The sequence below is a fragment of the Dendrobates tinctorius genome, unplaced genomic scaffold (genome assembly GCF_039654945.1).
Source record: "Dendrobates tinctorius isolate UK_male_01 unplaced genomic scaffold, ASM3965494v1 ptg000062l, whole genome shotgun sequence".
Classification (NCBI taxonomy): domain Eukaryota; kingdom Metazoa; phylum Chordata; class Amphibia; order Anura; family Dendrobatidae; genus Dendrobates; species Dendrobates tinctorius.
In genome coordinates, this window is record NW_027361730.1 from 40,591,752 (window position 1) to 40,613,613 (window position 21,862).

General features: G+C 44.4%; 1 protein-coding gene across 4 annotated transcripts in view; it reads left to right on the forward strand.

Moving 5' to 3' along the window:
• The window catches only part of LOC141093111 (long-chain fatty acid transport protein 2-like), a 243,014-nt gene that overhangs the window by 121,920 nt on the left and 99,232 nt on the right, over positions 1–21,862 (forward strand). For all 4 annotated transcript variants that reach the window (XM_073579587.1, XM_073579590.1, XM_073579588.1 and 1 more), the window contains 3 exons: positions 6,975–7,099; positions 9,890–10,084; positions 20,150–20,240. In XM_073579587.1, the coding sequence (XP_073435688.1) occupies positions 6,975–7,099; positions 9,890–10,084; positions 20,150–20,240 (411 nt within the window). The remainder of the gene's footprint in view (positions 1–6,974; positions 7,100–9,889; positions 10,085–20,149; positions 20,241–21,862) is intronic.

Consider the following 21,862-nt stretch of genomic DNA (forward strand, 5'->3'; position numbering starts at 1 on the left):
TACCAGGAAAGATCTTTGAACAAATTATTAAACAGCGTGTATGTAAGTACTTGGTTAAGAATAACCAGTAGTAGTAGCAAATGAATCATGGCAGACTAACCTAATTTCCTTATTTGATGGAATCACTGACTGGGTGGATCAGGGAAATGCGGTAGACATACTATATCTTGATTTCAGCAAAGCATTTGATAAAGTATCATATACAATCGTTATTGAAAAAATGGGACTGACAATCCTACTATGGATTCATAACTGACTCATGATCGTACTCAAAGGTCATGCTGATAGCAATGAGAGCAGGTGAGGCTGATGAGAGTGTTCATCAGCCGGCGCCTGTGCATAGTATAAAGATCTCAGTGATATAATTAGTGCGTTGCATGTATATTTTACTGTACATGAATTTAGCTAACAAATAAAAGAAAAAAAATGGTGTGTGGTACTCCATATTTTTACTGACCAGCTGAGGGAATACTGACAGCTGGAGGCTGATGTTATGGTTATGGTTCTGGGAAGGAACCAATATCCATAAAGGATCCCAGCGCATTAATATCAGCTTTCAGCTGTCTACATAGCCCTTACAGGTTATTAAAATGGAGGGCACGCCCAAGAAATGGCAATGGATTTCTCCTATATTCAATAACCAGCTGTTAGGAATCTGGTGTCTACAATACCTATGCAGGAACACAGATACTCACATTTGTCTCCAGAGGCGAAGTCCTTCGTCCCTTCTTCTGAGCATGCTCATGGGATGAGCTCCCATTGGACTTCAGGAGTCAGGTGCTCAGGTCCTGCTCCTGATTCCATTGGTTATGCTCAGGGCTCTGGAGATTTCTGGCAGGTCCCGTACGCTATAAAAAGTGCGCATGGCTGTTCCGCCATGCGCTAGTATTTTTCATACTGCTGCTGTGTGTATGGCGATGGATGCTTGGACTGGTGGATGACTTATTATGAAACCCCTTCCCTCTGATATTACGATTGAGTGAGTGATTGGGCAGTCGCCAGTAGCAGCGCTAGCGCCAGCGCGCTCCAGCCATACCTTTTGCAGCACCTAAGCGTCCTGCATTGCGCCAGCGTTCTTGCAGCGCCTTGCTTGCGGCTCTGTTCACGTCGCGCTGCGGTTGCAGCCTCCCGGGTGTTCGCAGTTGCGACACCTTGTACCTTAAATTTTACAGTAGGTCTAGAGGGGATAGTCCTGGTGTGTAAGGCTATTTCTGTGACCTTTAACACCGTATCCACATCGCTGAAGTCTGTGACCCTAAACAGATTCAGCGGTATTTATGTTTTGTTAGCAGCTCTGTGCATATAACAGAGTCTGCTTTGGTGCACTGACTGCAGCTAAAGTCCTGTGCACATCTCCGCCTGAGTGCCCTGCCTCTTTCAGCAGCGGTTTTGTCATCTACCGAACGGTGGACCCCGAGCGGTGAACGCACTTTATTTTAATTTTATTTAGTGCGTTCCACCGCTCATAACACCAGCAAAGGCTAAACAGACATCTGTGGGCTGCTATTAACAGGCTGGGAGGGGGCAATAGATATTTCCCCCCTACAGATTAAAACACCAGCTTTCAGCTGCCCCAGAAACGGTTGGGAAGATGCCAATTCTGGCGCTTAACCTCTTCTCTTCCCATTTGCCCTGGTGCAGTGGCAAGTGGGGTAATAGTTTTGAGGTTGATGTCAGCTATATTGTGTTCGCTGACATCAAGCCAAGGAGTTAGTAATGGAGAGACATCTATAAGACACCTCCATTCCCAAACTTGTAAGTTTAAGTAAAAAAATACACACAGAGCAAAGTCCTGAATTTGAACAAAACAATCCTCGTCCCCCTTTTACCCATTTATTAATGTAAAAAATTAAATTCAAAGTTATGCTAACCTGTCCGATGATAATCCATAATGCTGATGTCCCATGATGATCACCAACTCTGCTACATCTGGTTGCATTGCTGAGCGAGACAAATGTTACCTCTCAGCCAGGCAACAAGCTCACACTGAGCTGGATGTGAGAACTCACCTTCCTATGACCGGCGGTGATGTCATTAAGGTTACCACTGGTCACATGCAGCTACGATCTGTTGCAAAGATCGTAGATATGGATTGTCTGCGGACAGGTGAATATAACTTTGATTTTTTTTATTTATATTAATGAATTGGTGAATGACTGTCAGGGAGCGTTTTGTTCAAATAAAGGACTTTTCTCTCTGTGTGTCTTTATTACTTTTTACTTACTGGGTTAGTAATAAAGGTGTTTGATAGACGCCTCTACATTACTAACTCTTGGGCTTTATGTCAGGAGGTGGAAGAACTTTTTTTTTCTTTTTTTAATTTTGCATTATATACAAATTTTTATACAGTAAAGAATGTTTCCTAACATTTTTTTCTGTAAAATACATGTTATCTTAGGTTTTATTGTCAGTCCATAAAAGTGGAGTAATACTCCAACAATATTTCTCCCAGCAGTGACCTTGGAGTCAGATGCATCCAGGCACCTTCCCCATTCTGTTCCTATTTCGTTTGAGCGCTGTTTCTATCCATTTCAGCAATTTTCCTGCTCTGCTATCAGGGAATTCTGTAAAAATGCTTGAGTTTCCCATTGACTTCTGTTATACTCGTTAAAGGGATCCTGTCAGCAGGATTATGCTTAGTAACCTACACACAGTGTCTGGTCGGCGCCGTTATACTGAATAAAATGATACCTTGGTTAATGAAATCCATCTTGTGGCTTTCTTAATCTTTATTTTCAGTTTTGTGTTAATGACATGCTCATGTCCTAAGGTGGAGTTAATGTATGTGGTGTTCTGATTAGATATTCATAATGCAGACTGCTGACAGGTCACTGATCCCTTACTGACCTGCCCCCTTAGTTTGCATAATTAATACCATCACATCCTAAATTTAATAAAAAAATGCTGCTGCAGGCAGCTGCCTGCGATGCAGCATAATCACATGGTTACTGTGCATTTAATCCCTTTTGCAGATTTAGATTTACTTGAGCGAGTAAAATCACACCCGCTGCCGCCTGCGCAGTAGCAGCTATCGGTTTGTATAGAGATCCGATAGCTGCTGTTGTACAGGTGTGGTAGGGGGCTGGATTGGGGGGGGTGGTCCACTGCTTACCATGACTGGATGATGCAAAGACAAGACGGAGGCAGAATTCATTTGTAACAGATCCGGGTCTATTGGCCGTTCTCCTAACGACCTTAGCCATGCACCGTAGTTCCTTTACAGCTCTCCGTTTCCAGGCCCGGGTACCTTTCACCTTTCCTTTAGTCTTGATGACGTCCCTCGCGGATCTTTCGCTGGGGCTGTTCTAGACAAATCTACCGCCAGCGGTTCACCTGCCCGAGGTCGTCGTCCAATCAGTACCGCCGGGGCCTGGTCTGTCCTGCGGTACGTCGTGTCAGGGCCACCCCCTGACTGTCTTCTACTGTCAGTCCCCTGGTCGAGCACTTCACCGTTCTCCGTCTTCTGTCCTGAGTCTTCCTCTGCTGAGCTCCACCTGGGACTAACCTCTCTGGAACCCCAACCAGTCCTATTTATCCCCTCTCTCACTGGGAATTTCCCTCCATGGTTCCTATCTCCCCGCCCCCCAAGACTAAGCAGTTTCTATAGCCGTAAGCTGATGTTAAGTCCTGAACTACACTCCCCCTGCCATCTTGTGGTCGAATATCAGTACTGCACTCCCTTTTCTGTCTTTCCCTGCTGTTACCTTTCTGTCATTGCCAATCTCCGTCTGTAGTGCACAAATCGTCCCCTCCTACTTCCAGTCAAGTCTGTCCATCAAGTCACCTTCCCCACACTCCCCCTTCCATTGTCCATTGTCGTCCCGACAATCGTACTCCCTACCTACGTCGTCCTAAAGCTTGTCCACAGTCTGTTGTCGGACCAGTCAATGGGCCAAACCCGCTGCCCACGGGGGCCAAACCAAACCAGGAGCACCATGCTCCGAGCAGCCTACTGCTACCCGCCGGCGCGCACGCCACGTGACAACTTCTTTCAGGTTGGCGAGGTCCACCCGGACTAATCTAATCCACTACTCTCCCCTTCTACTACCTTCAGTTGTCCGGTACGCCATGACCGAGGCCTTTTGCCTACCAGGTCTTCATTGGCGCCCGCCCGTCCTTTAGGGGTGTCCGTGGTGTTGGGGACCTGACTGATGGACCACTGTCTGGTTGAATGTTCTTCATCTCTTCGTCCTTCACTTAAAAAGGGTCATGGTCGACGTCTTCGTCACATCTAGCTCGTACCCGGGACGTGTTACACACTTTTCTTTTTGTTACACACACTACTCATTAAATCAACTTTTAACATACCGTATATATGATTACCACTACTTTAATAACAATAGGAGTTATTCAACCGGATTAACCCCCCCTTTTTTTTTGGTTTTTTTCGTTTTATTTCTCTTTTCTTTCAACATAACATTTTCTCACAGCATTTTTAAACAGAATATAACTACTCCCCCTTCCTTTAGCATTAGTACTTCCTCCCCCACATCTCCGCTATGTCAGGAGAAAAGGTCAAACAATAAAAAACATTCTTTTTAACCTGGACGAAAAACTGTCCTTGTGGCCTGCACAACGGTGCAGCGAGATCCCGGTAGTCCGGGCCATCTCCTGACGGCCGATGTTACGCCAATTCAGCAGGGAACTCCACAGCCGTGGAGCTCCCGGGGTGTCTCGACTGTTCCTGGGCCCCGACTGTTCTCTTTGCCCAGGGCTCAGGGGGTCATCACCCTCCTGAGAGATGCGTCAAAAGGGTGCGTTCCACGCCATTTCTCTGCTTGGGAACCAGCAGTCCATCACCGGTGGTGGCGTGGACGCACTCATCTCTGTCGACGTGGTGCCTTCGCTCCATCTGGCCCCCAGCTCCTGCAGCTCCAACCGCAGGTGAGGGACCAGGGTCATTGACCGATGAGAAGCAGAGCGGCAAAGCTGGGGCCTGTTAGTGTGGATGGCAGATGCCTCCGCAGAGGTGGCGGAGCCCGATGACCCGGCCGAAGCCGCAATCCGGAGTGAGGCCGGAGCAGCCGCGGACCTTGATGGGCAGGCCGCAGCCGCGGTATGGAGTGCGGCAGAGGCGTCCCCGGGTATCGGTGAGCAGGCCGCAGCTGGAACCATGAGCAAGGCAGAGGCGGCCGCAGGTGCTGCCGGGTAGGCCGCGGCCGGCGCCGCAAGCGAACCAGAGGTGGCCGCCTAGCAGGCCGCAACCAGAGAACCGGAGTCGCAGATGGGGCCGGAGTGGCGGCTGGCACTGGTGAGGAGGTCGCAGGGGAGGCCAGAATGGCGGCAGGCTTCGGATCGTTAACCGCTGCTGCCATGTGGAACGCAGCAGCGTCGGCCATGGGCTGGTTCCGCACCAGCAACACGGGCCGATGCGCCGCCGGGCCAGGTGGCTCAGGGTGGTGGGTGAGAGCGTCAGTCGGCCCAGTGGAGGTCGCAGAGCCCTCCGCAACCGGGGCCGCTGGAAAATGGGAGGCCGCACGGGGAGGCCGAGTGGTGGGGGCTGCTTGCGGAGCTGGGGTAACTCTCACCTTCCCCGGAGCCACGGCTTTCTGCAGGTTGTTCCTCCGCTCTCCCAGAAGTCGGTCCAGGAAGCAGCTGGCCTCTGCTGCTCCTCCGCAGCTCCCGTTCCCATTGTCTGGCGCCCGCCGCTGCTCTTCATCCCACCCTTCGGCAGGACCAGCCTCCAGGCCGGATAGTTCCGCAGGGACGGCCGGCGACAGTTCCTCTAGTGGCTGCCCCGGGTAATCCACTTCAGCACCACCCCCCTCCTGCTCGCAGGTCACCAGCGTTGCAGGGGCACAGAGTCTCATTCGGGTTTTCTTTGGATGGGTCCAGCCACAGCCCCAATTGGTATTCCACTCGGGCACCATCTCACAAAGTTTTTTTTTCCCTTTCCGGATCCTCCGATGACAGCCAATGGTCCGGAACAGAGTCTCGGATTTGCCATCCACAGGCGGGTAAAGTCGAGCTCTTCACCGTTCTCTGTCTTCTGTCCTGAGTCTTCCTCTGCTGAGATCCTCCCGGGACTAACCTCTCTGGAACCCCAACCAGTCCTATTTATCCCCTCTCTCCCTGTGAATTTCCCTCCTTGGTTCCTATCTCCCCGCCTCCATGACTAAGCAGTTTCTATAGCCATAAACTGATGTTAAGTCCTGAACTACACTCCCCCTGCCATCTTGTGGTCAAATTTCAGTACTGCACTCCCTTTTCTGTCTTCTGTCTTTCCCTGCTGTTACCTTTCTGTCATTTCCAATCTCCGTCTGTAGTGCACAAATCATCCCCTCCTACTTCCAGTCAAGTCTGTCCATCAAGTCACCTTCCCCACAAAGGTGCCAGTGGCGCCATCTTGCTGGAGAACAAAAAAAATGTCCTCCACCAAGATGGCGCCACCCGCGTATTCGCAATAGCAGCTGTCGGTGATCTCAGAGAACCCCACCTTAGGATGCGAGCATATCATTAACACAAAACTGAAAGTAAAGATTAAGAAACAGCCACAAGACGGATTTTATCAACCAAGGTATCATTTTATTCAGTATAACGGTGCCAACCTGACACTGTGTGTAGGTTACTATGCATAATCCTGCTGACAGGTTCCCTTTAAATCAAGCCTGTCCATGTGTCTGACCTGCTTTATTTGAGTACTGTTCTCTTGAACATTTTAGTGCTTGCTCATTACTAGTGCTGATACCATAGCTATACAAGAATATTTAGAATTGAGAGTCCTCAGTGGTTGATACCTTTTAATGGCTAACTGAAAAGATGGTAACAAATTGTAAGCTTTCTAGACTACGCAGGTCTCTTCATCAGGCTAGACTATTACAAAATGTGAAGAATCACATATTTATACACAAGACAGCACAGGTTATTTCTGCAGCACTGGCTAACACGGTACAAAGATATATATCTTTCCTGTATACCTATACAATAATTGTATTGCTACATAAAAGTCCATTGATCTCCTTTTTTTAACATAGGAGCTATATGTGCCCTAAGAAAAAAATTTTCAGCCACGCAGTTCTGGGATGATTGCAGAAAATATAATATAACAGCATTCCAATATATTGGAGAGATACTTCGATATTTATGTAACACTCGTAAGGTGGGTAAAGCCTAGCTAAGTACGTTAAAAGATGATTCTGTAAGGTTACATTTGCAGCTTTGGGTGAGTTTTCGATGTTGCAGATTTTCTGCAGCATTTCTGCATCCATTAAATAAAATGGGTTACTTGAATTTTTTAGATAATATGCATTATGGGAACGTAGCCTAAAACTTTTCATTCCTTACATTCTGCATAGCCATCTTTGTTAACCCCTTACCCCCAAGGATGGTTGGCACGTTAATGACCGGGCCAATTTTTACAATTCTGACCACTGTCCCTTTATGAGGTAATAACTCTGGAACGCTTCCATGGATCCTGGTGATTCTGACACTGTTTAGGCGCATAGCAGAACTCGGAAGGGAATGAGCGCCGTTTGACTTTTCAACGCAAAATTGGCTAGAATTGAGATCGGACGCCATGTCGCGTTTGGAGAGCCCCTGATGTGCCTATACAGTGGAAACCCACAAGTGACCCCATTTTGAAAACTAGACCCCCCAAGGAACTTATCTAGATGTGTGGTGAGCACTTTGTACCCCCAAGTGCTTCACAGAAGTTTATAACGCCCGGACGTGAAAATAAAAAAAATCATATTTTTTCCACAAACATGATCTTTTAGTCCCCAATTTTTTTATTTTCCCAAGTGTAACAAGAGAAATTGGACCCCAAAAGTTGTTGTTCAATTTGTCCTGAGTACGCTGACATCCCATATGTGGGAAAAAAACTACTGTATGGGCACATCTTGGGGCTCGGAAGGGAAGTAGTGACGTTTTGGAATGCAGACTTTGATGGAATGTTCTGCAGGTGTCATGTCGCATTTGGAGAGCCCCTGATGTGCCTAAACTGTGGAAACCTCCCACAAGTGATCCCATTTTGGAAACTAGACCCCCCCCAAGGAACTTATCTAGATGTGTGGTGAACATTTTGAACCCCCAAGTGCTTCACAGAAGTTTCTAGAGCCATAAAAATAAAAACATCATATTTTTTTCCACAAAAATGATATTTTTGCCCCCCCCAATTTTTTTATTCTCCCAAGGGTAACAGGAGAAATTGGACCCCAAAAGTCGTTATGCAATTTGTCCTGAGTACGCTGATACCCCATATGTGGGGGTAAACCACTGTTTGGGCGCATGGCAGAGCTTGGAAGGGAAGGAGCACTGTTTGACTTTTTTCAAGGCAGAATTGGCTGGAATTGAGATCAGACGCCATGTCACGTTTGGAGAGCCCCTGATGTGCCTGAACACACCTAGCCCTAGGCCTAACCCTAGCCTTAACCCTAACCCTAATAGGAAAATGGAAATAAATACTTATTTTTAATTTTATTATTTTTCCCTAACTTTATTATTTTTCCCTAACTAACGGGTTGATAATGGGGGGTTTGATTTACTATTTATAGCGGGTTTTATGTTTGGCAGGTGTCATACGCTAAAAGACACTTTTTATTGCAAAAAATTGTTTTTGCATCACAACATTTTGAGAGCTATAATTTTTCCATATTTTGACCCACAGAGTCATGTGAGGTCTTATTTCTTTTGAGGGACGAGTTGACGTTTTTATTGTTATCGTTTTCGGGCATGTGACATTTTTTGATCGCTTTTTATTCCGATTTTTGAGACGCAGAATGAACCAGCATTTCATGAGTTTCTTTTGGGGGGGCGTTTACACCGTTCCGCATGTGGTAAAATTGATAAAGCAGTTTTATTCTTCTGGTCAGTACGATTACAGCGATATCTAATTTATATCATTTTTTATGCTTTGGTACTTTTATACAATAAAAACAATTTTATATAAAAAATTATTTTTGCATCGCTTTATTCTTCAAGCTTTAACTTTTTTATTTTTTTGCTGATGACGCTGCATGGCAGGTCGTTCTTTGCAGGACAAAATGACGTTTTCATTGGTACCATGTTTATTTATATCTGTCTTTTTGATCACTTGATATTGCACTTTTTGTTCTGCGGTATGATAAAGCATTGTTTTTTGCCTTGCTTTTTTTTTTAAGGGGTTCACTAAAGGGGTTAACTAGTGAGACCGTTTTATAGAGTGGGTCGTTACAGACGTGGCAATACTAAATATGTGTACTTTTATTGTATTTTTTTATTTATAAAAAAAAATTTATTAGGGATATTTTTTTTTATTTAGGAATTTTTAAAAAATTATTTTTACACTTGTGTTTTTTTTTTTTTTTGCTTTATTACTTTGTCCCACTTTGCATAGCACTGTGTCAGATCAGCGACCTGACAGGCAGTGCAGGCGACTTTCTCAGCGCCTGCTCTCAGCAGGCACTGAGAAAGCCATCTCCCTGAAGGACTCGGAAGACCCCCGCAGCCATCTTGGATGCAGGGGCCTGCAGGGAGAAAGGCCCTCGGAACAACGAGAGCACATCACGTTGTTCCGAGGGGCTCAGGGAAGCACGCAGGGAGGGGACTCCTTGCGTGATTCTTCCCTATGTCCCCGGAACACTGCGATCATGTTAATGTGCCAGTAGCACTCCTGGCACATAGTGCCGGGTGTCAGCTGTGATAATCAGCTGACACCCGGCCGCGATCAGCTATGATAAAAAGCTGACACCCGGCCACGATCAGCTGCGCTCCCCCCGTGAGCATAGCTGATTGCTATGATGTACTATCCCGTCCATGGGCATACGGGCCCAGGGCACATGGACGGGATAGTACGTCAAATGTCAAAAAGGGGTTAATATCAGCATTTGTGTTTAATTGAATTTGTATAAATGTAAAACATTGGTTAGCAACCCATTATTTTATCATTACGTCATCATTCTTCTTTTTCTAGAAAGACAATGACAAGGATCACTGCGTGCGGTTCGCTCTAGGCAATGGTGTAAGACCTGAGGTTTTGAAAGAGTTCAATGATCGTTTCGGTAAAATTAGAATAATGGAAGTCTATGGAGCAACAGAAGGCAATGTGTGCTTTTTAAACTACTCTAAGAAAGAATGTGCAATAGGCAGATACAACTGGTTCCTAAAGGTAAGACCTGATTAATATTTGACCTTATTTTGATTTAAAATGTTAAACATTGGAGAAACTTCACCACCAATTTTAAAGGGACTCTGTCATCACAGAATGAGTGCTGAAATCAAGTACAGGTGCTCGGTGCTTCATGGAGCTGTCAAACAATGAAGATGGGGTGGATATAGAGGGACAAAAAGAAGGTGAGAAGGTTTATGTAAATGATTGGCCCCGCCATGAAGCACCGAGTGGCAGGACTTTGTCAACATGGAATGACTGTTCAAACTGAGTCCCTTTAACCCCTTAACCCCCAAGGGTGGTTTGCACGTTCATGACCGGGCCAATTTTTACAATTCTGACCACTGTCCCTTTATGAGGTAATAACTCTGGAACGCTTCCATGGATCCCGGTGATTCTGACAATGTTTTCTCGTGACATATTGTACTTCATGTTATTGGTAAAATTTCATTCAAATAACTTGCGTTTATTTGTGAAAAAAAATGGAAATTTGGCAAAATGTTGAAAATTTCGCAATTTTCCAACTTTGAATTTTTATGCCCTTAGATCACAGAGATACGGCACACAAAAAACTTAATAAGTAACATTTCCCACATGTTTACTTTACATCAGCACAATTTTGGAACCAAAATTTTTTTTTGTTAGGAAGTTATAAGGGTTAAAAGTTGACCAGCGATTTCTCATTTTTGCAACATCATTTTTTTTAGGGACCACATCACATTTGAAGTCACTTTGAGGAGTCTATATGATAGAAAATACCCAAAAGTGACACCATTCTAAAAACTGCACCCCTCAAGGTGCTCAAAAACACATTCAAGAAGTTTGTTAACCCTTCAGGTGCTTCACAGGAATTTTTTGAATGTTTAAAAAAATGACCATTTAACTTTTTTTCACAAAAAAATTAATTCAGGTCCAATTTTTTTTATTTTACCAAGGGTAACAGGAGAAATTGGACAGCAAAAGTTATTGTGCAATTTGTCCTGAGTATGCTGATACCTGATATGTGGGGGGGAACCACTGTTTCGGCACATAGCAGAGCTCAGAAGGGAAGGAGCGCCGTTTGACTTTTTCAATGCAAAATTTGCTGGAATTCAGATCGGACACCATGTCACGTTTGGAGAGCCCCTGATATACAGTGGGGGAAAAAAGTATTTAGTCAGTCAGCAATAGTGCAAGTTCCACCACTTAAAAAGATGAGAGGCGTCTGTAATTTACATCATCTCCTCAACTATGGGAGACAAACTGAGAAAAAAAAATCCAGAAAATCACCTTGTCTGTTTTTTTTTCATTTTATTTGCATATTATGGTGGAAAATAAGTATTTGGTCAGAAACAAAATTTCATCTCAATACTTTGTGATATATCCTTTGTTGGCAATGACAGAGGTCAAACATTTTCTGTAAGTCTTCACAAGGTTGCCACACACTGTTGTTGGTATGTTGGCCCATTCCTCCATGCAGATCTCCTCTAGAGCAGTGATGTTTTTGGCTTTTCGCTTGGCAACACGGACTTTCAACTCCCTCCAAAGGTTTTCTATAGGGTTGAGATCTGGAGACTGGCTAGGCCACTCCAGGACCTTGAAATGCTTCTTACGAAGCCACTCCTTCGTTGCCCTGGCGGTGTGCTTTGGATCATTGTCATGTTGAAAGACCCAGCCACGTTTCATCTTCAATGCCCTTGCTGATGGAAGGAGGTTTGCACTCAAAATCTCACGATACATGGCCCCATTCATTCTTTCATGTACCTGGATCAGTCGTCCTGGCCCCTTTGCAGAGAAACAGCCCCAAAGCATGATGTTTCCACCACCATGCTTTACAGTAGGTATGGTGTTTGATGGATGCAACTCAGTATTCTTTTTCCTCCAAACACGACAAGTTGTGTTTCTACCAAACAGTTCCAGTTTGGTTTCATCAGACCATAGGACATTCTCCCAAAACTCCTCTGGATCATCCAAATGCTCTCTAGCAAACTTCAGACGGGCCCGGACATGTACAGGCTTAAGCAGTGGGACACGTCTGGCACTGCAGGATCTGAGTCCATGGTGGCGTAGTGTGTTACTTATGGTAGGCCTTGTTACATTGGTCCCAGCTCTCTGCAGTTCATTCACTAGGTCCCCCCGCGTGGTTCTGGGATTTTTGCTCACCGTTCTTGTGATCATTCTGACCCCACGGGGTGGGATTTTGCGTGGAGCACCAGATCGAGGGAGATTATCAGTGGTCTTGTATGTCTTCCATTTTCTAATTATTGCTCCCACAGTTGATTTCTTCACTCCAAGCTGGTTGGCTATTGCAGATTCAGTCTTCCCAGCCTGGTGCAGGGCTACAATTTTGTTTCTGGTGTCCTTTGACAGCTCTTTGGTCTTCACCATAGTGGAGTTTGGAGTCAGACTGTTTGAGGGTGTGCACAGGTGTCTTTTTATACTGATAACAAGTTTAAACAGGTGCCATTACTACAGGTAATGAGTGGAGGAAAGAGTAGACTCTTAAAGAAGAAGTTACAGGTCTGTGAGAGCCAGAAATCTTGATTGCTTGTTTCTGACCAAATACTTATTTTCCACCATAATATGCAAATAAAATGAAAAAAAAACCAGACAATGTGATTTTCTGGATTTTTTTTTCTCAGTTTGTCTCCCATAGTTGAGGTCTACCTATGATGTAAATTACAGACGCCTCTCATCTTTTTAAGTGGTGGAACTTGCACTATTGCTGACTGACTAAATACTTTTTTTCCCCACTGTACCTAAACAGTGGAAACCCCCACAAGTGACCCCATTTTGGAAACTAGACCCCCCAAGGAACTTATCTAGATATGTGGTGAGTACTTTGGACCCACAAGAGCTTCACAGAAGTTTATAACGTACAGCGGTACAATTAAAAAATCATATTTTTTCCACAAAAATGATCGTTTCACCCCCAATTTTTATTTTCCCACGGGTAACAGGACCCTAAAGTTATTGTGCCATTTGCCCTGAGTACGCTGATACCCCACATGTGGCGCCCCCAGGAGTATGGCCGCCACAGTGACTTTGCCTCCCTCCAGGGAGGGTGAGGTCATGCTTGGAAGCAGTGAAGGGTCTCTCTCGCAGTCAACCTATACATGCAACACAGTTCCACTCCAGGCCAGCAGGGGGAACTCTGAACTGGGATTAAGGGGAGGAGGGCTCTCTGAGGGCCAAGAGGAAGGAGTGGTCAGTTAGCGTGAGGAGGTCCACGTGTGCAGACGTGGAGGGAGAAACTGGAGGTTGAGCTGAGGACGGAGAGCTCCCTCACAGTGAGAGCGCATGAACTGGAACCTGGTCTCCACGGTTGTACGGATATTAACGGTCCTGCAACAGAAACCAGAGGAGTAGGAGGCTGTAAATGCCCTACTCTCATCTAAGACTCAGAGGCACAACAGCACGGAGTGAGCCAAGAGAGGAATGCGGCTACAGCTGTCTGCCATACGAGGAGTGCTAGTAGAAGAGAATTTAGAGGAACTCCAGTGTAACTCAGTACTAGGAGTACTTCATCCAAATAGGCGCTAGGAAGGAGACTGCACAGCCCTTCTGCTGAGAGAGAATCCTGAGCAGCTTCCAGGCTAGCCTGCTCCGTTACCATCTGTAATCAGGACCCTGGACTGCATTTATCAAGTAAAGGTACAGAAATTGCACCCTGCTGTGTCTTTGTCTGTTTCCTACCCGTCCGACACTGCTACATCTCTGTGCCAGCCACATCTACACTGCCCTGGGACTACAGCTTCACCTGTGGGGAGCTTTTACATCTTTGCTGCACCATATCATCAGTCCCAGTGGATCTGCATGCAGCGCCGGCTTAACATCTCACTTGCTGAACACCACAGGTGGCGTCACAAACTATTCCATTAACTACATTCCATCATTTCCATCCGCCCAGGGCCACGGACCAGGTCACTGCTGCTGTGACACATCCCGCTGACACTGGCCCGGTACCGAGTACCCCACAGCCCTGGGAGGGCGACCCACATATGTGGGTGTAAACAACTATTTGGGTGCATGGCAGAGCTCAGAAGGGAAGCAGCGCCATTTGACTTTTTTGGCTGGAATTGAGATCGGATACCATGTCGCGTTTGGAAAGCCCCTGATGTACCAAAACAGTGGAAACCCCCCACAAATGACACAATTTTGGAAACTAGACCCCCCAGGGAACTTATCTAGATGTGTGGTGAGAACTTTGATCCCCCAAGGGCTTCACAGAAGTTTATAACGTACAGCCGTACAATTAAAAAATCACATTTTTTCCCAAAAAATGATCTTTTCTCCCTCAATTCTTATTTTTCCAAGGGTAACAGGACCCTAAAAGTTATTGTGTAATTTGTCCTGAGTACGCTGATACCACATATGCTGGTGTAAACAACTATTTGGGCGCATGGCAGAGCTTGGAAGGGAAGCAGCGCCATTTGACTTTTTTGGCTGGAATTGAGATCGGACACCATGTTGCGTTAGGAAAGCCCCTGATGTACCAAAACAGTGGAAACCCCCCACAAATGACACCATTTTGGAAACTAGACCCCCCAAGGAACTTATCTAGGTGTGTGGTGAGCACTTTGAACCCCCCAGTGCTTCACAGAAGTTTATAATGCCTGGGCGTGAAAATAAAAAAATCGTATTTTTTCCACAAACATAATCTTTAAGTCCCCAATTTTTTATTTTTCCAAGGGTACCAGGAGAAATTGGACCCCAAAAGTTGTTGTCCAATTTGTCCTGAGTACACGGATACCCCATATGTGGGAGAAAACTACTGTATGGTCACACGTCAGGGCTCGGAAGGGAAGTAGTGACGTTTTGGAATGCAGACTTTGATGGAATGGTCTGCGGATGTCATGTTGCCTTTGGAGAGCCCGTGATGTACCTAAACAGTGGAAACCCCCCACAAATGACACCATTTTGGAAACTAGACCCCCTAAGGAACTTATCTAGTTGTGTGGTGAACACTTTGAACCCCCAAGGGCTTCACAGAAGTTTATAATGCCCGGGCGTGAAAATAAAAAAATCGTATTTTTTCCACAAACATGATTATTTAGTCCCCAATTTTTTGTTTTCCCAAGGGTACCAGGAGAAATTGGACCCCAAAAGTTGTTGTCCAATTTGTCCTGAGTACGCTGATACCTCATATGTGGGAGAAAACTACTGTATGGGCACACGTCAGGGCTCGGAAGGGAAGTAGTGACATTTTGGAATGCAGACTTTGATGGAATGGTCTGCGGGTGTCATGTGCGTTTGGAGAGCCTCTGATGTGCCTAAACTATTGAAACTCCCCACAAGTGACCCCATTTTGGAAACTGTACCCCCCACAGAACTTATCTAGATGTGTGGTGAGCGCTTTAAACCCCCAAGTGCTTCACAGAAGTTTATAACGCCCGGGCATGAAAATATAAAAATCTTATTTTTTTTCCACAAAAATGATATTTTTGCCCCCAATTTTTTATTTTCCTTAGGGTAACAGGAGAAATTGGACGCCAAAAGTTGCTTTGCAATTTGTCCTGAGTAGGCTGATACCCCATATGTGGGGGTAAAACACTGTTTGGGTGCATGACAGAGCTTGGAAGGTAAGGAGCACCATTTGACTTTTTCAACGCAGAATTGGCTGGAATTGAGATCAGACACCATGTTGCATTTGGAGAGCACCTGATGTGCCCAAACAGTGGAAACCCACCAATTCTAACTCCAACCCTAACCCCAACACACCCCTAACCCTAATCTCAGCCCTAACTCTATCCCTAGCCCTAACCCTAACCTTAGCCCTAACCCTAGCCCTAGCCCTAACCCTAACCCTAACCCTAATGGGAAAATGGAAATAAATACATTTTTTTATTTTATTATTTTTTCCCTAACTAAGGGGTGATAACGTGGGGTTTGATTTACTATTTATGGCGGTTTTTATGTTTGGCAGCTGTCACATGCTAAAAGATGCTTTTTATTGTAAAAATAGTATTTGCATCACCACATATTGAGAGCTATAATTTTTCCGTATTTTGATCCACCGAGTCATGTGAGGTCTTATTTTTTGCGGGACGAGTTGACGTTCTTATTGGTACCATTTTCGGGCACGTGATTTTTTTTGATCGCTTTTTATTACGATTTTTGGGAGGCAGAATGAACAAAAACCAGCATTTCATGAATTTCTTTTGGGGGGGCGTTTATACCGTTCCGCATGTGGTAAAATTGATAAAGCAGTTTTATTCTTCGGGTCAGTATGACTTCAGCTATACCTCATTTATATCATTTTCTATGTTTTAGCGCTTTTATACAATAAAAACAATTTTATATAAAAAAAATAATTATTTTTGCATCGCTTTATTCTGTGAGCTATAACTTTTTTAATTTTTCGCTGATCATGCTATGTCATGGCTCGTTTTTTGCGAGACAAAATGACGTTTTCAGCGGTACCATGTTTATTTATATCCATCTTTTTGATTGCGTGTTATTTCACTTTTTGTTCGGCGGTATGATGATAAAGCATTGTCTTTTTGCCTTTTTTTAAGGAGTTCACTAAAGGGGTTAACTAGTGGGACAGTTTTAAAAAGCGGGTCATTACAGATGCGGCGATACTAAATATGTGTACTTTTATTTTTTTTATTTTACATAAAGAAATGTATTTATTGTGGAATATTTTTTTTTCTTTATTTAGGAATTTTTTTAAAATTATTTTTACCCATTAATTTTTTTTTGTTTTACTTTACTGCATTGTCCCAGGGTGGAGTGTCCAGCAGGGAGGAGGCCCTCGGAACAACGCGATCACATTGCGTTGTTCTGAGGGTCTCAGGGAAGCATGCAGGGAGTCCCCTCCCTGCGCGATTCTTCCCTATGCCACCGGAACACTGCGATCATGTTTGATCGCAGTGTGCCGGGGGTTATTGTGCCGGGAGCAGTCTGTGACCGCTCCTGGCACATAGTGCTTGGTGTCAGCTGTGATAATCAGCTGACACCCGGCCGCGTTCAGCTGCGCTCCCCCCGTGAGCGCAGCTGATCGCGTATGAAATACTATTCCGCCCATGGGCATTAAGTCCCAGGGCACATGGACGGAATAGTATGTCTAATGTCAGAAAGGGGTCGCTTTTTATTCCGATTTTTAGGACGCAGAATGAACAAAAACCAGCGTTTCATTAAAATTCTTTTGGGGGGTGCATTTACACCGTTCCGCGTGCGGTAAAATTGATAAGGTGGTTTTATTCTTCAGGTCAGTATGGTTACAGCGATACCTCATTTATGTCTTTTTTTATGTTTCGGCGCTTTTATGCAATGAAAACAATTTTATATAAAAAATAACTTTTTATGCATCGCTTTATTCTGTGAGCTATAACTTTTTATTTTTTCGCTGATGATGCTGTATGGCAGCTTGTTTTTTGCAGGACAAGATGACGTTTTCAGCGGTACCATGGTTATTTATATGCGTCTTTTTGATCGCGCGTTATTGCACTTTTTGTTCGGCGGTATGATAATAAATCATTATTTTTTGCTTCGTTTATTATTTTTATTTTTAAGGGGTTCGCTAAAGGGGTTAACTAATGGGACAGTTTTATAGGGCGGGTCGTTACGGACATGGTGATATGAAATATGTGTATTTTTTTTGTTTTTTTTTTATTTCCAAGAAATGAATTTATTACGGAATATTTTTTTTTTTTAATTTATTTAGCGATTTTTTTTTTTAAATTAATTTTACACTTTTTTTTTTTTAACATTATTACATTGTCCCAGGGGGGACATCACCGTCCTGTGACAGATCACTGATCTGTCACATCACAGATCGCTGTGACAGATCAGCAATCTGTCACAGGCATTGAAGCAGACTTCCTCATGCCTGCACTTTGCAGGCACTGAGGAAGCCAGCACCCTGCAGGCCCCCGAGGGTCCCCGTCGCCATCTTGGATCCGGGGACCTGCAGGGAAGGAGCCCCCCGCAGCAGCGCTGCACATTGCTATAAGTAAATAAATGAAAAAACAACATGGGTTCCCCTGTATTTTTGATAACCAGCCAGTCAAAACTGACAGCTGGGGGCTGCATCCCTCAGCTGTTAGCTTCAGCAAGGCTGGCTTATCAAGAATAGAGGGGTTGCCACACTGTTTTTTAAAATGATTTAAATAAAAACAAAAAAATATATATACTGTACATGTGGTGCATATATATATTTCTAGTGCGGTGGTGTTCATACTGCACGGCAATGAGGCAGTGACCCATTAGCGTTCAAAGCAACATGTCTTTAATGTCCAAAAACTTACAAATGAAAAACACACGGTATCCCCCAGATCGCAGCTGGGGCATCAAAAACAGTCCGTATCTGAGCCCGGTTTCTGTGGGCGACTGCACCACCATGTCTTTCTGAGGGGCACCAGGAGTTCGCTTCCCTTGGCTCTGTGTTGACTGCAAACATAAGCCGGATGTTGCAGAGCCACCTGCTCTGCAGCTTGCAAACCAACATTGACACACCCAACCCTTTGCTGCAGGATTTTTAAATGGGATCTGGGACCATGGGCCACTTGTAAGACCCGGCTAGAGAGAGTCAACCACCTCAATACAATCCTGTAGTTCACTCCAAAAATAAAAGCTTGTGCAGCATTTCCTTAAATCTGTCTTGGCTAAATAGCTTGACCAAGTTCCACACTTAATTTCATCCTGCACTGCAACCACAGCTACACCTGTGACTGCAATGCACTCCAGTGGCCGCAAAATGCTTCTATGCGCATCCTGGGGTATACATACCGTCCCTCACATATATTACCCCTCACTGCCTCACAATATATGTATAGTGGCTGGTATATTGTAATGGTTAAGTGCACAGCCTACGACATGAGAGACTGGGTTTCAAATCCCATATCTGCCCTGTGGAAAAATAAATTAAATAAATTAAATAAATTATATACCAAGGCTCCTAACACTATAATACACTGGAATACCTACCCTAGGTGGCTGTTATAGTGTAGTAGGTTAAAAGTGCACGGCCAGCAATGTGGTCCTTAGGCAAGACTACTAACACTATAGTGCCTACCTCAATAAACATGAGAGTGTCACAAACAAAGAGTCATGCCGGCTCGCTCTGTGTCAGATGTCAAGGAACCAGGACAATCTGATGAAAAATGGGCTGCTGAAACAAACCATACATGGACAAGGCAGGAGATCCTGGATCTCATGAAATGCTACTATAACAGCAGACCAAATGAGAGAGGATATATGAAGCATATGAGGAAACTCTGGATGGATACAAGACCTGCATGTCCACTGACTGAGAAACAACTAGTCACCCAACGTTTCAATATCATAAAGAGAAAGCTATTATCACAATTTGAGATGTATCAACTGCACTGCAGCTCCATCCATGAAGAAGAACATGTGCAATGAAGATCCTGATCCAATCCAACTATAGAGCCCCCAAAAATCTGAAACAGAAGATCTTAGATAAACTAAATACCATCAATAGCAGAGATCGACTGTATAACGCCGGTGTGTTTGTGCCTTGTTTCCCCGGCGTTAATCTGCATGTCTGTGCTCTTACTCTTTGCTCCTTTCCCCCTAATCAGCTGGAATACTGTTGACTGTTACCTGTGTGGATGCCTCTCAGTTCCCTGCTCTGCTGCGTAGCTGTACAGGTGTTTCGGAGTCTTTACTCCGCTGCATGACTATCTGCATGTGCGGTCTCTGGATGCCGCTGTGGAAGCTATCCGCAGGTTGCGAGGTCTTCTGCAGCTGGTGCATTTTCTTTCCACTCATTCATCCACTCAATGCCAACTTTTATTCCCCATTGATTTGCATTGGGGTCTGGTTTCGGACGAAACTCCGACTTTTTTTGCCCTGGTCGGACCAGTTTCATCTGAAACAAATTTTGTTTCATGAAACCCGATCCGACCAAAGTCGCTCAACTCTAGGTGGGAGCATTGATAGAAGGAGACAGAAATGTTGACATTTGGTTTAAGTTCACATCTTAACCTAGGGATAAAAAGTTTAAAAAATATATAAATTATTAAGAATAATTTTGTAGATTTTACCAATATTAATTATAATAAAGCTTTACAAATAAGCATGGTAAAGTCTGATAATTTACGCATTTTTTTCTTTCAGCTTGTTCAGCCTTTTGAAGTTGTTAAATTTGATGTGGAAAAAAATGAACCAATTCGAGATTCTGCAGGACGTTGCATTAGAGTACCAAGAGGTATGGACAATTATCTACTTAAAAGTATGCAAATTGCCTCTTCAGAGAGGAAGAGGACTTGAACTCTATAGCGCCACCTGTTGGTAGTAGCGATCCTACAAGTCACAATCAACCCTTTAACGAGTCTTGTAATTTGACTTAGGATAAAAGCCAAATCAGAATCTCAATTTGCAGACACGGTATTTTGGGCTATTGGCTCTCGTCAGTGCAAAGTATGAGAACTGATTTGGCTAGGTGAGAGGCTCTGGACTGAGGTCTAAGTAATATGAGGTCTTGTAATATGACTTAGGCTATGTGCACACGCTGCGGTTTTTGCTGCGGTTCCACTGCGGTTTTGGCCGCAGCAGAACTGCAGCAGTTCTGCAGACAGTGTACAGTAGCATGTTATCCTACGGGATTTACATTCTGCTGTGCACATGCTGTGGGTTTTTAACTGCGGAAAAGCTGCGGTTTTGAATCCGCAGAAAGAATTGACATGTCAATTCTTTTCTGCAGATTCTGCTGCGGTTTACCATCTCCTCCATTGTAGAGATGATAAACCGCAGGGAAAACCGCAGGCCAATCCGCAGGTAAAACCGCAGGGCATTTTACCAGCGGTTTTACCTGCAGTTCCGCAGATAAAAAGTCCGCAGACCAATCCGCAGCGTGTGCACTTAGCCTTAAGATAAAAGCCAAATCAAGTCGATAAAAGCCAAATCAAAAGCCGGAGTTCAAGTCCTCTTCCTCTCTGAAAAGGCAATTTGCATATTATTTTCCCAGAGGAGCATTGCACGGCGAATAAGCCTCCTTACCTTGACAAGCCAGAGCTGGTATGTCACGCTCCACAAGGAGAAATCTTACCCCTTAGACCTACTTAAAAGTACAAACAGAACAAATTGCATTTTTTACGCAATTCACCAAAATCCTGCACCATGACTGCAAATTGTGAAAATAGCCTATGGGTTATCAATGCAAAATTGAACTAAACCACAGGGGTCTGCCATTCTAGCATGAGATATTAACGATATTTGACTGATCAATAAGATCAATAGACCTATTCACCCATCTAGGTTACACATCCCTCTGAAAGCTTGTGGCATATTATGAAATTCTGTAATTTTTTGGGCAGACAGAGGGGTCTTAGCTTTTTTAATAGAGGAACTGATTTCAATTGCTGGACCCAGAACCTTAAAAGCTGTACTGTTGCAGCAGGAACCTGTTTTGCAGGCAACAAATCATCATAATTGTATCTCAACTAAAAATAAAAATTGATGAATTCTGATATGCACAGATAGTACTTTTATATGTCATGACATGCTAAATATAGGTTAAATCTTTAATAGATTAAAAACAAAATTTGCCTTGCCACTTAAAGCCATCCACTCAATATGTAACGACCAGTGCGCCGGTCGTTGTTTGAGAATGGGATACGGCGCTGCTATGAACGACTCTGACCGCGATATGATACTCAACCAACTTTTCTTTATAACTTGGGCAAAAGATAACAGGATTCTACTTCACAACAAAATATGGGCCATAACAGCCACAATCCACAGAATACATATTATGCAGCCTGAGAGAACCCAAGTGTCAGCTTCATGGAAAGGAGCAAGACTACCCCAAAACTATGCCACTCCCTCCTT